This window comes from Lissotriton helveticus, chromosome 4_1 (assembly GCF_964261635.1).
Source record: "Lissotriton helveticus chromosome 4_1, aLisHel1.1, whole genome shotgun sequence".
In the NCBI taxonomy this organism is placed as follows: domain Eukaryota; kingdom Metazoa; phylum Chordata; class Amphibia; order Caudata; family Salamandridae; genus Lissotriton; species Lissotriton helveticus.
The window spans coordinates 212,396,611-212,412,819 of record NC_136063.1 but is presented as its reverse complement, the minus strand read 5'-3'; the positions used below and the strand labels follow the sequence as shown (position 1 = coordinate 212,412,819).

Below are 16,209 nucleotides of genomic sequence, written 5' to 3'. Positions count from 1 at the left end.
AGTTTGAATTTCTACGAATTTCTTTTCATAGAGAAAGATTTTTGATTTGGTGCCCAATTATTATAAAAACCATGCTTACCTTATCGCCTCTTTCTCCTCGCCGGCCTGGTATTCCGCTAGGACCTGGGAGGCCGCCCTCCCCCTATAAAGGGAGAGAAAAAATCCATATGATAATGTATACTGTTACCATGTAACCCTATTCCTGTTATTTAGATGAATTGTAAATGTTCGGCTCAGTAAGGTATATATTGCACCATACTGTACTGCTGATCCTATGCTTGACTAAAAATAGTTTAGTAAAATAAAACTCAACATATTGAATTGATGCCATCTCGTGGTAATATTTCAGTATTACAGTTTGTATCATGTCGCTTCGTTCATTCTGCAATGTGAGTAAGCAATGGTGGTTACACTTTACTAAAGCAGTACTTATTGATAGCCAGTAATAATTATTCCTATAAATCACTCTGTGCACATCTTTACAGAGTCTACTAAACAAGAAAGAAAATGAATATATGTTACTTCTCAAACGGATTTTAGTAGCAGGGTAGGAAGCATTTTTCAGAATTTGAATGCCAGACGCTTCTTTTTTAAGTTAAAGCAGCTTTACTGAGAAATAACAATAACAGATAAAGAAGTAACAATCACTAGAGATATTAATCAAAAATAAAATTAAGTATACAAAATGGTGAGTAAGAAGAGAAGCTGTATAATCATTTCTAAAAGTGTTAGAGAATAAAGGACGGAAGGAAAGGGCAGACAGCCGCTTCTAAATCCTGCTTACCGAAACAAACGCACCTGCGCGCTTTCATTTGTTTTTTTCCACTCAGACCAGTGAACACACACGTTACGAATGGGCACTCTAGAATGCTCCTTAATGTGATGCCGAGGGCGTGGCTTCTGAGACCTACTGTGACATAATTCACCATGAGTCTTTTTTAAAGCAGCCCAGCTGCTCAGAAGAAGATATTCTGGTATCGGGTATGTAAGCTGCCCCAGCTAGCATCCCTCACTCATATTAAACCTCAATATTTTTTAGCACCAACATTACTTGACTGCTTCGGGCAGAGATGAGTGTCCAGGAGTTTAGATGACGTAGCACAGGGTGAGGGGGCCTGGAAATGCAAGACTCATGGCTAGGGCCTGAGAGAGAGACCTTGGTGCAGGGAGAGCTGTGGAAGGACCCGAGAAGGTCCTTGTTTATCCGAGGTTGGGAATGCGGCCCCGGAGGGGTGTTGCCTTGGACCTGAATAGCTGACCTGGGATAGAGATGGAATACTTGAAATGAGACTGAGGGCCTGGAAGTATAGCAAGAGATTCTGGGAAAGAAACATCCAGTGCATGATTGTTGTAATTGATGGTATGGGAGGTGAGGTGGGGACCCGCGGCTGATGTGGAGGGCATGGAAGTGATGTGGCGTGGGGTCTGAGACATTATTGAGATATGGGGGCATAGGTCTGATCTGGAGACTGTAGCGAGGTGGAGGTCTTGGGCGTGATGTCAGAGATTGAGATCTAGGATTCACTGTTTCTGAAAATGTGGAGTGAGTGGGCCGAGTGGAAGTGGGACTGCTGAGACCAGAAACATTCTACTGTAGTAGAACTACGTCAGCTAGTTATACTACACGCACCATAAAGTGAATTGTTTATAGATACTCACATTTTTTTTAAATTTAATCATTCATTCATGGATTTTTTTATTTGTAGCTGCATTTAACATTTCTTTGTTAATGTTATAGATTATATCACGTTTTACTGATGGAACAATAAGCCGAATGGTAGCTTTTTAAAAGTCAGTGCGTTTGCAAATGACATATGTTAAAAAGCTATTGTATGAAAATAGGCAAATGTCGTATTGATGAGTCATACATCAAATAAGTGGAAAGAGGATTTAATGCAATAGCAGAGCAGGTACACAGCCAGACAGGTTAGCAGTCAGGGGTAACTGACTACATTAGAATACAACACATAGGAACGCTCTGAGTAGAATGTGGAATGAACATAGTTAAAGCAACATCACATAATTAAGCAACATAACACATCCCCCTTTGAACAATATATAAAATAATGTTATAACTTGTGCCCAACACCACCCCCCATCAAAACAGAGAAAAAAAAACATCATAAAGGAAAATTTTCAGAAATGTAATCTGCTAACCATACGGGAGGCTTTTTCTCACGCCTAGGGTTTCTGAAAGCATGAACCTCATTATCACATGCAGAACTTGAAGAAGTAGAAGCACCCAAATCTGACGAAACTTGGCCAGAAACGTCTGAGACAGGACAACTGGAAGTGTTGGACGTCTGGAAGGCATCGGAAGCTTTAGGACAAAACAAATCCTCTAAGTCAAACAAGTCAGAAGACTCCTGAGAAGACGCTATACTAGGAGGGATAACCTGAGGAGGAGGACATTTAGCAATCCTTTTGAGGTTCCAAACACGTCCATCAGAAAGACGAACAGAATTGTTTAAAACTTCGACAATTTGCATAGGTTCATAAAAACTACTTTCCTCCTTGGAAGGTTTACCAGGTTTCTTGACCCTTACCCATTGACCAACAACCAAGCTAACATCTTTCACCTTGTGCTTCGAGTCATACAACATTTTGCTTTTAAGATGTGAAGCTTGGCTCCTTTCCTTAACAACATCTTCAGACCAATTGACCGCATTGGACTTAAACAACCATCCTGGAGTAAACTTGGTACGTGGATTCCTGCCACGCATAAGTACAAAAGGAGGAAAACCAGTAGCTTCACATATAGAGGTTCTGTAAGACCAAACCATCTTTAAAACTTGAATTTCCCATTCCTTACTCTTACCAGACATTTGAATTGTACTTTTAATGACACGGTTAAACCGTTCAACCATACCATTACTGTTTGGATTATAAAGAGCAGTGGTCTTGTGCTTGATACCAAGTGTATCAAAATACTCTTTAGCCTTATTAGAGGTAAATTGGACACCATTATCACTAAGTAAAACTGAAGGAATACCTTCCAACGTGAAGGATGTATCTAAGAACTTTAAAACAGTAGCAGTATCAGCTTTGCTCACAACCTTTACACAAGGCCACCTAGAAAATAAGTCCATTAAGACCAAAATGTATTTTTGCTCACTGCCAACTGGACCCATGATATCAATGGCTAAATGTTCCCAAGGAGAACTAGGTGCAGTCATGTTGCCCATAGGAGGCTTACAGACAACTAGTGATTTGTCAGCTGTTTGACACATTTTACAGTTCCTTACAAATTCATCGATTTCAGCATCCATACCAGGCCACCAATAAGAGGTTTTAACTGTACGTTTAGAACGAACTATGCCAAAATGCCCCTCATGGCATAAGGCCATGATGGAGGACCGCAAAGACTTCGGAGGTATGACTCTCTCTCTAAACCAGATGTTGCCATCTTGAACACTTAGTTCTAATCTAACATCCCAAAAAGGCTTCAAAGGATGCTTACAGTCAACTTTCCTCGGCCAGGAGCCAGCTAGATGAGATTTTACTAATGAAAGCTCTTCATCTTTCACATATTCATCAACCCACTTTTGCTTTAAGATGCCTGCACCATCCATGTCTTGTACATAGGCTACTTGAAAGGAGTTCCACAATTCATCCTCACATTCATCGAGTTGCTTAGGCATTCTAGAAAGAAAATCGGCTATACAATTCTCTTTGCCAGGTACGAATTCCACTTTATAATAAAAATCTTGCAGTTTAATAGCAAGTCTGGCAACTCTCGCTGAAGTGTTAACAGTACCTTCAGTAGTTAGGACTCTGAGTAATGGCTTGTGATCACAGCGCAAAGTAAACTTAGTACCCCATACAAAAGCTCTAAAGTGATTAACTGCCCATACACATGCCAAAGTTTCTTTTTCGATGGTTGAGTATTTTTCTTCTGTGGGCGAGAGTGATCTGGAAGCATAAGCAACTATCTGCTCCTTACCATTCACACCAACTTGGGACAAAACCGAACCCAAACCTTTAATGCTGGCATCTGTGGTGATAATAGAATGAGCATCAGGATTAAAACTTTTTAAAGAAGCAATATTGGCAATACAACTTTTGATGTCATCAAAATCTTGTTCACATTCTACTGACCAAGCAAACTTTGTCTTGTTCTTTAACAGCTGTCTTATATTATAAGTTCTGGTCGCAAAGTTGGGAATGTATTTTGAACAAAATTCGGCTAAGCCAATAAAGGATCTGACATCATCTTTTCCCTTGGGGGAAGGAGCACACCTGATAGCATCAACTAAGTTGGGTTTTGGTTTAATCCCATTACAATCTATAACGTGCCCTAGGTAAGTAACATGATCACTGGCAAAGGTGCATTTGGTGTATTCAACAGTTAACCCTTTGTCGTTAAGGATGCTCAAAACTTTATTTAAAGTATTGTCATGATCTGCCCTTTCCTTTCCAAAGATGAGGATGTCATCCTGAAAAAACTTAGTGTTTTTAACAGTGGAAAACAACCTGTGCATTAAACGCTGGAAAACAGCTGCGGCCGAAGCCAAACCAAAAGGCATCCTTTTAAATTGGTAACAACCCTGTGGGGTTATGAAAGCAGTGTATTTCCTGCTGTCTCTAAACAAAGGGATCTGATGGTACGCAGATGATAAGTCGATTGTAGTGAACCATTTAGCCCCGTCAAGCAAGGCTAACATCTCATTGATCTTCGGCAGAGAAAATTGATCTACCACTATATTATCATTTAAGTGGCGAAGGTCCACACATAATCTTAATTTACCATTGGATCGTTTCACGACCACCAAAGGGGAAACCCATGCAGACGCTTCAATCGGTTCAATTATGTTGGATGAGACCAATTTCTCAAGTTCCGTAGCCACGTCTTTTCTTAGGGCAATTGGCACACTTCTAACCTTATGGATCTTAGGTGTGGCAGAATCCTTCAAAATTATTTTGTGTTCGAAGTCTTTCAATTTGCCAATTGTCTTTGTAAAGACTGCAGGGAATCTTTTTAACAGTTCCTCACCGGTTTTGGTGCCCTCATCCATAACTAAAACTTTTTCCACAGAGTTGGGGTCAAGAATAATGTGTAAATCCCCTTGGTCTTTCCACCCTAAAACAGAGGGACCTTTTTTTGATACATATAACTTGCCATATGATCTACGGTTCTTGAACTCAAATTTCAGCCAACGAAAACCAACTATATCAATTTTGCCACCATCATAACCTTCAGGATCAATATCAGGAGGAGACAGTTTTGGACCAACTCTGTCAATAAATGTGTTACGCCATATATCTTCGTTTATGATCGTATAAGGCGAACCAGAATCAGCATAGACCTTGATGCGTACACCCCCTATGTGTATCCAACATTCAGGTTTGTTGTCAACAAGCAAACAGCCATCCCTAATGTTTAGGAGTAATTTCTTTTTCAAAACTACAGCACAGTCAGATGCTTGGTCCTCATCACTAGAAGTGTTCTCATCAGAAACTAAGTCTTCTTGAATACATTTGACAGTCTTTGTCTTCCTTCTACATGCTTTGGTGTAGTGACCATACAGTCCACAAGCACCGCATTTACTCTTTTTTGCAGGACATGACTTGGCAAACGCCAAATGTTCTAAACTCCCACATCTATAACATTTGGGAGATTCATTATTGTACTTAGGCTTTGCCCATGTTTCGCTTTTTTGTTTAAAATTACCACTTCTTTTTGAACTTGCATCTACTTTAGCCACAACATCTTTGCTGACACTTTCAGATTTTAGAGCACTCGCACATCTACTGGATGACTCAGCTTTACGAACTAAGGCTAGGATATCTTCTAAACAAGCATCCCCATTCATCCAAAGACGTTCCTGAATTGCAGGATTATTAGCGTGCATTACCACCTGGTCGCGAATTAAATCTTCCAGTAAACCACCAAAGGCGCAATCATCACCCATTTTTCTCAACTCACCAACATAGTCATCCACAGACTCATTTTTAGATTGTTTCCTTTGGTAAAATTTGTAACGCGTAATGCCCATACAAACCTTCGGAGAGAAATATTTGTCTAAATTGGATAGAGCCACTGTGAAAACATTACTATCACCTCCCCCTACAATGGGCTTGTTCATTTGGTTATAACATTTGAGACCTTTTGGACCCAATGAGTGTAAAAGAATACGTTTCTTTTGATCAGCAGACATTTTACCATCGGAATCCACAGTGTCAATATAATTGAGAAAATAGTCTTTCCATTCTAGCCATTTTAACGTTGGTTCAGAGCCTTTACACCAGAATTCCTGAGGGTTACTTAAAGAAAATGTTTGTTGACTCATGTTGATGTGAATTAATGCAAAAAATGAGTTAATAATATAAATGAAGATTGCAGAAATAAGTTATCCGTAAGATGTACAGTTGTTTATGGTGGAATTGTTCAGTGAATGAAAATACACTATCCTTCTTCACACTGTCCAGTCTTCACCACCAAAACGTGAAGAATTTGAAGAAATTCTTGAAAGTGTTACAAATTAAGCAAGTAGTTTAGTTCGAAGTGTTAAACAGCGATTACCTGTGACCGCGATAAAAATCCGACTTGTGGGTGTCGAAATAGGCAATTAAACGAAATAAACTGTCTTCCGTTTTTTCTTTGTGTGACGAGTAGGCCTGCCCAATCCAAAATGGCCGCTACGCACCGTGTGATGCGTCACGTTCTCTGCGAACGTATGACGTTACAAGGATGCAACGCGAGTCGGAGACAGAACCTCCAGGCTTGAAGACACGCGCATTCGAAGCGCGTTTTGAAGAGCAACGGTAAGCGCTCGAGCGCAGGTGTGAAAGCGCATCCAATGTATCCAAAGTAAGGATAAAGATTACAGTCTTAGTAAAATAAGGCGTCGCTCACCAGGCTTTGTTGTGCGTTAAAGCAATTAGTGTCTTCCATGCGTTGTCAATATATCGTAACGTCGTCTCTGCTCCACTTGTCGTCTCGACCATAAGGAAGGTCAGAGTTACCATTAAAAGCGGTACACAGGCTTTAAAAAATCATCCCGATCGTCGCCAGTTGTCGTATTGATGAGTCATACATCAAATAAGTGGAAAGAGGATTTAATGCAATAGCAGAGCAGGTACACAGCCAGACAGGTTAGCAGTCAGGGGTAACTGACTACATTAGAATACAACACATAGGAACGCTCTGAGTAGAATGTGGAATGAACATAGTTAAAGCAACATCACATAATTAAGCAACATAACAGCAAACATCTGATGATGGCGCTATCGCCACATTGGCGATGTCTATACAAAATGAATTGAATACATATTTTTGTGAACTCTGTGTGTGTTTCAAAATACGATAAACCGCACCAAACAAAAATACTTGTATGAAATCATGTATTTATGGAGGGAAAACTGCATGCTCTTAAATGGTGCAATTGTTAAGTGCATACAAGGAGATATTTATTCGCAAGCGACTGAAGACGAGTCTTCTTTCTTCCATGCACTGATTTATTACTAAGCCCTCCTACAATAACACTTCTCTAAACGCGGGAGTGAGGTGGTACGTGCCAAAATGTTTTTTGCAGGTTGAAGGGACCGGTTGCTGCACCGGGGCAGCAAAACACATGTGCATTGCCTACATTTGTAGAGGTCATTTATTGTTAATTATGTTCGTAGTGTAGGGTGATCAACCTAGAAACTGCATCATTCCATCTATCATTCCATCCTGATCGACCATGTCGCAACCCTAGGGATCAACCATTTGGCAAAGGACCTCCTTGCCTCATTCCTTTCCAATCGCACTCAAACCGTAAAATTGGGCACCTTCTACTCCCCCATCTTTACTCTTCGATGTGGGGTGCCTCAGGGATCCTCGCTAAGCCCTATGTTATTTAATATATACGTCTCGGACTTGGCGAGGATAATTAAATCACACGGCCTGAGTCTAACCACCTACGCCGACGACACCCAGCTGGTGCTAGCTGTGCACAAAGATGGGGCTGCCATCGCGTCCAGATTCCAGGAGGGTATGCTAGCCATAAGCTCCTGGATGACAACATTTTTTTAAAACTGAACTCAGAAAAGACTGAGGTCATGACCGTCGGCAACCTATCCCCTGCTTGATCTGCCACCTGGTGGCACAAAGAAATGGGCCCCCCGCCACACCCTGTCGCCAAGGTCAGAAACCTCGGAGTAATGTTTGATGACAAACTGTTATTCCATCATCACGTAAACAATGTGGTATCCTCATCCTTCTACACCCTAAGGAAAATCAAGAAGCTAATGCCATACCTCCCAGCTTCGGCAGGAAAAACCTTTTTTACCACCCTGATCTTTTCTAAGATCGATTACTGTAACACCCTCTTCCTCAATGCCCAAGAGAAGGTCTTGAACCAGCTACAATCCGTTCAAAATGCGGCGGCCAGTGTCCTGCTTGGCATCCCCAAACACAACTCCATCACCACGGCAATTCGGCACCTCCACTGGCTGCGTGTCAGTAGCCGCATTAAATTCAAGGCGGTTTGTATTGCCTACAAGGCCATCCACAACTCAGGACCTCATTTCCTCAAGAACGCCTTTCTTATTTATGCCCCTACCAGAACTCTCCGCTCTTCCACTGCCCACGCTTTCTGGTTGCCACCGCCAGACTCTGGAATACTCTCCCCCTCTCCATTAAAAAAAGTCCCACCCGCACAATCTTCAGGAAACAATTGAAGACTTGGCTCTTTAATCAATAAGTCTCCTCCAGCACTTTCCTGTCTGGATCTACAGTCATCATGCGCCGAGACACCCCTGGGTATTTGCGCGCAATACAAATCACCTAAACATAAACATAAACATAAACATCACTCCCAGTAGGATGTGAGATAACTGGGCCATGGTATATTGTATCTGCAATCAGTCTCTGAAACAGAGAGAGTGACTGTCAATCAAGGAGACAGACGTCTATTCAGGGAGACACAGGGTGTCTGTCTACATAGGCCTGACAGACAATCACTAAATTCTGGTTCTCTGGTGAAGCTCAAATCCCCTAGTGCAGCATTGAAAATACTTTCAGCACCCCAAAAAAAATGCAGCATGCATAAGGCCAGTTGGTATTTTCGACAAAAGTAAATGTCTTTGACCTTTATGGGTCCTTCAACCTGAGTAACCATTTTTGTCTCCCCAGATGATCATTAAAATATCAACAACAGAAAAGGCGTTAAGGTTTTCTTCCTTCACCTCGGGCAACAGACACATCTTACTTTGTATGTTGGACGCTTGTGAATTACCCTTTTGGTTACCTAGTGCTCTCCAGTTCAGTAACTTTCTTTATTTTAGCCACTTGCACCGTGGCAATGCGATGCCGTCACGAGGTCAGCATATAGCCGCTTACAACCAAAGTCATGCCCTGCCTGCTGTAAAGAGCCATCCGGCTCTTGCTATACATTGTATCTTTTGCACCGACCCTCGGAACCGGGTACGAGGGTATAAATAAAAGGGCCCAGGTCACACGTGACCTTCGGCCGAGAACGGAGTAAAGTGTGTGTCCATACCTTACTGAGCATGCTGCGAAGGCCCACTGCATATCCGAGGCCCGTTCGCTACACTGGCGATGAGGGGAGCACGGATCCTCGCTGCCTCTCTCCGCCTCGCTGCAACGCACAATCCGGTGTGCTCCAGGCGTGCCACTCAGCCGTCGGAAAGATCGGCGACCCCGCCTGAGCTCCTACGGTGTTGCTGCCATTCGGCACCCCACTGGGGCATCCTGTGCGGCCATGAGGGAAGTGACCCACTGATCCATCCTGGGCTGCACGATGAAGCGCATGTGACTCGGAGCGGGAGAGCTCCACAACAACGGCAAGACACTCCGGAACCCGCCTGCACGAGACGCTTGGCACGGGGCGGGCCTTTAAGACTCCAACACGCTGCCCAGCTCCTGCCAATCGGAGGCCGGAAAAGAGCCGCAGGCCCCACCAGACTTGTCACCACGGTGAAGAGAAGTGCCAATAAGACTTGGGCAGAATGACATCTGTAACCACAGCCTGAACCTGCACCAAGAACACCATCAACAGGAACACATAGCCCAAACACAAGGGCAAGTGAGCCCCAAGGCCCAGGGGAGGAGTGACATAGACACCAAGACAGCACAGGTAAGGAGTAACGACAGACCCAGGCTCCTCATGCTGGGGTGATAAAGACAAAGCAACACCTCGCCTGCGCCACTCAGAGCCACACACCCCGCAGGAAGGTATAAGCATCTGCGCACTATGGGAGACTCGCCACCACAACCACATTCACATGCATCTGTGACTCCTATACCCCCGTTCAGCCAGATTGCTGACCCCGCCACTGCCGTCCCAGATGGAAGCTCTGAGTGGGGCACCTACACCACTTCTTTACAGGAACCTGAGAGACAGATGGGACGGTAAAACAGTAATTGTTGATGCATTTTGGCGGCAACTGACTTTATTTATTTATGAGATTTGTTGAGCGCGCTAATACCCTAAGGTGTCTCGGCGCTTTGGATAGAGTGATGGTATGGTAGGTGTTTATTGATTGAAAAGCCAGGTTTTTAACTGTTTACGGAAGGTTATTAGAGATGTGGTGATTTTTATTTGGTGCGGCAAAGTGTTCCAAAGTTTGGCTGCAGTGATTGAGAAAGATCTCTCACCCCAGGATACTTTCTTTGTTTTTGGAACCTCTAGGAGGTTGGCAGTGGAGGACCGTAGTGCACGTGCTGGTCTGTAGGGACATAGTGTTTGTTTCAGAAAAGCGAGTCCTGATGCGTGAATGGTCTTAAAAGCTATGCATAAGGCTTTGAATTTAGTGCTGTGTCTCACCGGTAGCCAATGAAGTTGTCGTATGGTTTTAGAGATTGATTTAAACTTGGGTGTGCCTGTGATTAATCTAGCAGCTGCATTCTGTACCAGCTGCAGTTTGTTCATTACTTTTTCTTGAGCATTGACAAGGAGTTAGTTACAGTAGTCAATCCGGGACATCACCAGGGTGCTGACTAAGGTTTTTATTGTGCTTGTGGGAAGATAGGGGAGGAGTTTCCTGAGCATTCTTATTGTAAAGATCGCAGAGGAAACCACTGCATTAGCATGATACATGAATGACAGTTTGTTGTCAAAAATCACCCCTAAATTTCTAACTTTTGTGACCGGGGTGGGAGGTAGTCTAAGATCTTCTGGCCACCAAGTGGGGGACCAGGCTGGAGTGAGATTGCCGAAGACCATTATCTCGGTTTTATCGGAGTTTAATTTGAGGCAATTCTCGGTCATTCACTTGCTTATTGCCAGCATTCCTTGTTGGAAATTACAGGCAACTTTCTGTCCATTGTTGTTAACCGCCAGGGCAAGCTGAGTATCATCGGCGTATGAGTTTAACGCTAGATGATGAGCTTTAATGATCTGTAATGAACTGTTTGAGATGCTGTCTGGCACCGGAGTGGCCCTTGAGTATGATGCTTGTGCACAAACATCGATCAGGCGGAAGAAATTAGGGTGCAGATTATCCAGGGATGCAAGTCCATTGCGCTGAGGCGCCAGATGCTTCGCCAATCCGGAATATCCCGAGATGAAATCCTCATCCTAGCCCACTCTCACGAGCTGCCAGACAGACGGATGGAAGAGATGGAGGTGTTCGCAACACTCCGACTGCTCCAACACAGAAAATGTTCCATGTCAAGGAAGAGATGGTAGAGAGGGTACCAGGGCGCCCTGGACCTGGACTTGGACAAGGGCGAGCCACTGTGGGTTGGCCCAATGAAAAATGTAGGCATTGCTGTTTCAACCACAAAGCGCAAGACCGATGCCCAGCCAAAGGACAGATCTGATCGAAATGCGGCAAGGCCAATCATATGCCAGAGTCTGTCGGAGTGGGGGAGGATGCTCCCGTGGAGGTGCATTCAGAGGACAGCCCACGAACCTATGACACCTAACGCTCGAAGACAACGAAACAACAGAAACACCAAAGGAACAGGGAGCCACAGCCTACTACTAGGATAACGGCGACCCTTTCGTTATTTCATTTGCGGGACGGCCAGGCTGCAAGAAGCACCCCCCTCTGATGTGCGATTTACAAGTCAACAGGACCTCAGTGCATGTACTGATAGACAGTGGTGCATCCGTGAATGTAATGGACTTGGATCAATACGAGAGATTGTCACACAAGAAGCCCCTTCCAAACAGTTCAGCCAAAATCGACACCTATAGAGGGACAGAATCCATACAACTACAAGCAGTGATTGAGTATGATGTCTCAAGCTCAGAACACTCTGTGAAGAACAGATTCCACGTACTGATAGGAAAAAGGGAACACGGCTCGGGTGCCACACCGTTGAAGACCTAGAGCTGGTGTTTTTCGCCATACATTTGCACGACACCCATGCAGAGGACATCTTGAGAACATTTCCACAACTATTCCAGGGTTTGGGTAGACTGAAGGGGCACCAAGTAGAACTGCACATCAACAAGGCCATCAAGCTGAGAGCGCTTCGACACCTGCGCATTTCATTCCATCTCTGCCCCCTTGTGGAAAAGGAGATGCAATACCTGGAAGACTAGGGGTCATATAAAAGGTGTTAGGACCCACCCCGTAGGTGTCCCCCGCTGGTGGTCGCGCCAAAGCCGAAACAGACTGGTGTCATTCATTTATGTGTCGACATGAGGCTCCCCAATCTGCCATACAGAGGGAGAGGCATCTACCCCAATGATGGATGACATTTGGGTGGACTTGAATGGGGTACAATAGTTCTCCAAACTTGACATGAACTCTGGATACCACCAGTTGGAGTTGGCACCTGAAAGTTGCAACATAACCACCTTTTCTATGCATGTCGGCCTCCGACGGTACAAACTGCTCAGCTTCAGGGTCTTCTCCACCACAGAGGCGTTACAGAATGCCATCAAGGAAACCCTCTCATGCCTGGTCAGAGTAATAAATCTAAGTGACGACAACCTGATATACTCCCAGAGTCTGGAGAAACACCACGTCCTGCTGAGAGCGACCCTGCAAAGACTGGCGTAATGTGGACTCACTCTGCGAAAGAATTAATGCGCCTTCTATCAAGGGTCGACAGATTTCTTTGGGTATGTCTTTTCCTGAGACGGGCTCCGTATCGATCCATGGAAGGTGGAGGCCATCAGAAATGCTCCGGTTCCCCAGAACCCAACAGAAGTCCAACGTTTCTTTGGTATGGTGACATACTGCGGGAGGTTTATTCAGAACCTAGCCACACTCTCAGAACCAATGCGTCAGCTGACTAAGACAGGCACGCCCTGGTAATAGGGCTCCATAGAGGAGTCGGCATTTCAGAACATCAAGAAGGCTCTTCTAGACCAGACAACCATGGAGTACTTTCAACCCAACCTTTAGTCCAGAACCCCAGTGCCCCCTTCATCCTTCTCTTAGTCCCTCTTGCTCCCTCTTCAACACCTTCCATCACCTCCACCCTCACTTGCTGCTGACCACATCCGTATGCCTGGGTACCAAAACTTTACTACCCCAGCATCCAGTGAAGTAAGACCTTTCCAATAGTTTGATATATCCCGTTATGTGATTGTTTAACGTAAATAATCTGACATGCCATAGTCACATTACAAAATAATGTTCTTCAAGAAATCCCACCCTTTCATGCGCATAATTCGCAGACAGAGGCGAACCTTCCCACTTCCTTAAGTGCACAGAACAGCACCAAAGCACACCGCGGGCAAAGCTTTGCTGCCAACAGTACACCACACTACAAGCTGTGCTCCCAACAGTACAACACACTACAAGCTGTGCTTCCAACAGTACAACACACTACAAGCTGTGCTTCCAACCATACAGTACACTACAAGCTGTGCTCCCAACAGTACAACACACTACAAGCTGTGCTTCCAACAGTACAACACACTACAAGCTGTGCTTCCAACCGTACAGTACACTACAAGCTGTGCTTCTAACAGTACATCACACTATAACCTGTGCTGCCCACAGTAAAACAAACTACAACCTGTGCTCCTGACAGTACAGCACACTACAGCTGTGCACCCAACAGTACACCACCAACAATCTGTACTTCCAACAGTACAGCACAATATAAGCTGTGCTCCCGACAGTACAGCACACTGCAAGCTGTGCTCCGACAGTACAGTACACTACAAGTTGTGCTCCGACAGTACAACACACTACAAGCTGTGCTCCCAATAGTACACCACCAACAATCTGTACTTCCAACAGTACACCACACTACAAGCTGTGCTCCCAACAGTACAGCACACTTCAAGCTGTGCTCCCAACAGTACAGCACACTACAAGCTGTGCCCCAACAGTACAGCACACTACAAGATGTGCTACCAACAATACAGCACACTACAAGTTGTGCTCCAACAGTACAGCACACTACAAGCTGTGCTCCCAACAGAACACCCCCAACATGCTGTGCTTCCAACAGTACACCACACTACAATCTGTGCTCCCAACAGTACAGCACACAACAAGCTGTGCTCCCAACAGTACAGCACACTACAAGCTGTGCTTCAGACAAACAAGTTGTTTACAACACACTACAAGCTGTGCTCCCAACAGTATGCCACACTACAAACTGCACTTACTACAGTACAACACACTACAAGCTGTGCTCCTGACAGTACAGTACGCTACAAGCTGGGCGCCCAACAGTCCAACACACTACTAGCTGTTCTCCCAACAGTACAGTACACTCCAAGCTGTGCTCCCGACAGAACAGCGCACACCAAACTGTGCTCCCGAAAGTAAACCACACTACAAGCTGTGCTCTTGACAGTAAACCACAATACAAGCTGGGCTTCCGACCGTACAACACACTACAAGCTGTGCTCCCAACAGTACAGCGGTTTGGTATCAGGACGGGGGTGTTTAGTGCGTCCCTTCCTAAAACCGAATCGCATCGGTATGTATGAATGTTTTGTGGTTGCAAAACATTTGTATTTTACCACCTATTTGAAGTTGGTGGTCATCCATTCGCAAATGGGAAAGGGTCCTTAAGAGACCTCTTCTCCTTTGTGAATGTTTGTGAAACCGTTGTTAAGAGCAGGCAGGGGTCCCAGGGACCACTGCCTGCTCTTAAAAAATAAAAAATAAAACTTTTCATTTTTCGTTTTGTAATGCATCCTATTTTCCTTTAAGGAAAACGGGCTGCTTTAGAAAAAAAAAAAAAGTGCTTTACTTAAAAGCATTAACGGACATGGTGGTCTGCTGTTCTCAGCAGGCTACCATCCCGTGATTTTTGTGATTCCTAGGGGGTCATAAATTGCGACCTACCTCATTAATATTCATGAGGTTGGTCATTTGCGACCCCCTAGGATTCGCAAAAGGTGTACTGTACACCTTCATAGATTGCATTTTGCAATTCCCTAATTGCAAAACCTTATGATTCACAATTAGGGAATCGCAAAATACTACCTTGATACACCTTGCCCTAAATGCTGTGCTTCCAACAGTACAATAACCTAAAAGCTGTACTCTCTACGGTACAATACACTACAAGCTATGCTCCCAACAGTAAACCACACTACAAGCTGTTTCCCGACAGTACAGCACACTACAAGATGTGCTCCCGACAGTACAGCACACTACAAGCTGTGCTCACGACAGTACACCACACTACAATCTGTGCTCCCAACAGTGCACCACACTAAAATCTGTGCTGTAACAGTGGAGAAGTGTGGCTCACTGGTTAGAGGAGGCAGACCTGGAAGCAGAGGTCAGCCCGGGACCAGGGTTCAATTCCCGGCTCGGCGGGGTCTTGAGTCCTAAAATGTCCATGGACTCGACAATTCTCGCTCCGGTGCCTACTCGATTCATGGGTTCAAACTCTGCGACTCTGGGTAATAGCTTGCTTAATCTCCACAATGGCCCCTCGCGGCGGGATGCCTGGCTTTCACCTTGCGGATACCCTGCCGGGGTTATCTCACAGGGGAATACCAGGACGGGTTCCCTAAGCAAGCGCTTAGAAACCGCTCGGTGATTTGCGCTATATAAATTCCTGTACATTTACATACAGCACACTACAAACTGTGCTCTCAACAGTACTACAAGCTGTGCTCCCAACCGTACAGCACACTACAAGCTGTACTCCTGACAGTACAGAACACTAAAAGATGTGCTCCCAACAGTACACCACACTACAAGCTGTGCTGCCTAAAGTACAACACAATACAAGCACGGTTGAAGCATACAGAAGGAAGCGGGTGACAGCTCTCCTGCAGCTCATGCAGAGAACACAGCACGAGCCATACAGCTGCGAAATAC

The 16,209-nt window shown here is 44.7% G+C and overlaps 1 protein-coding gene across 1 annotated transcript in view; it reads right to left on the bottom strand.

Annotated features, from left to right (window-relative positions):
• The window catches only part of COL22A1 (collagen type XXII alpha 1 chain), a 1,057,215-nt gene that overhangs the window by 211,849 nt on the left and 829,157 nt on the right, over positions 1 to 16,209 (bottom strand). The window contains exon 26 of the mRNA XM_078686128.1: positions 80 to 142. Coding sequence (XP_078542254.1) covers positions 80 to 142 — 63 coding nt within the window. The remainder of the gene's footprint in view (positions 1 to 79; positions 143 to 16,209) is intronic.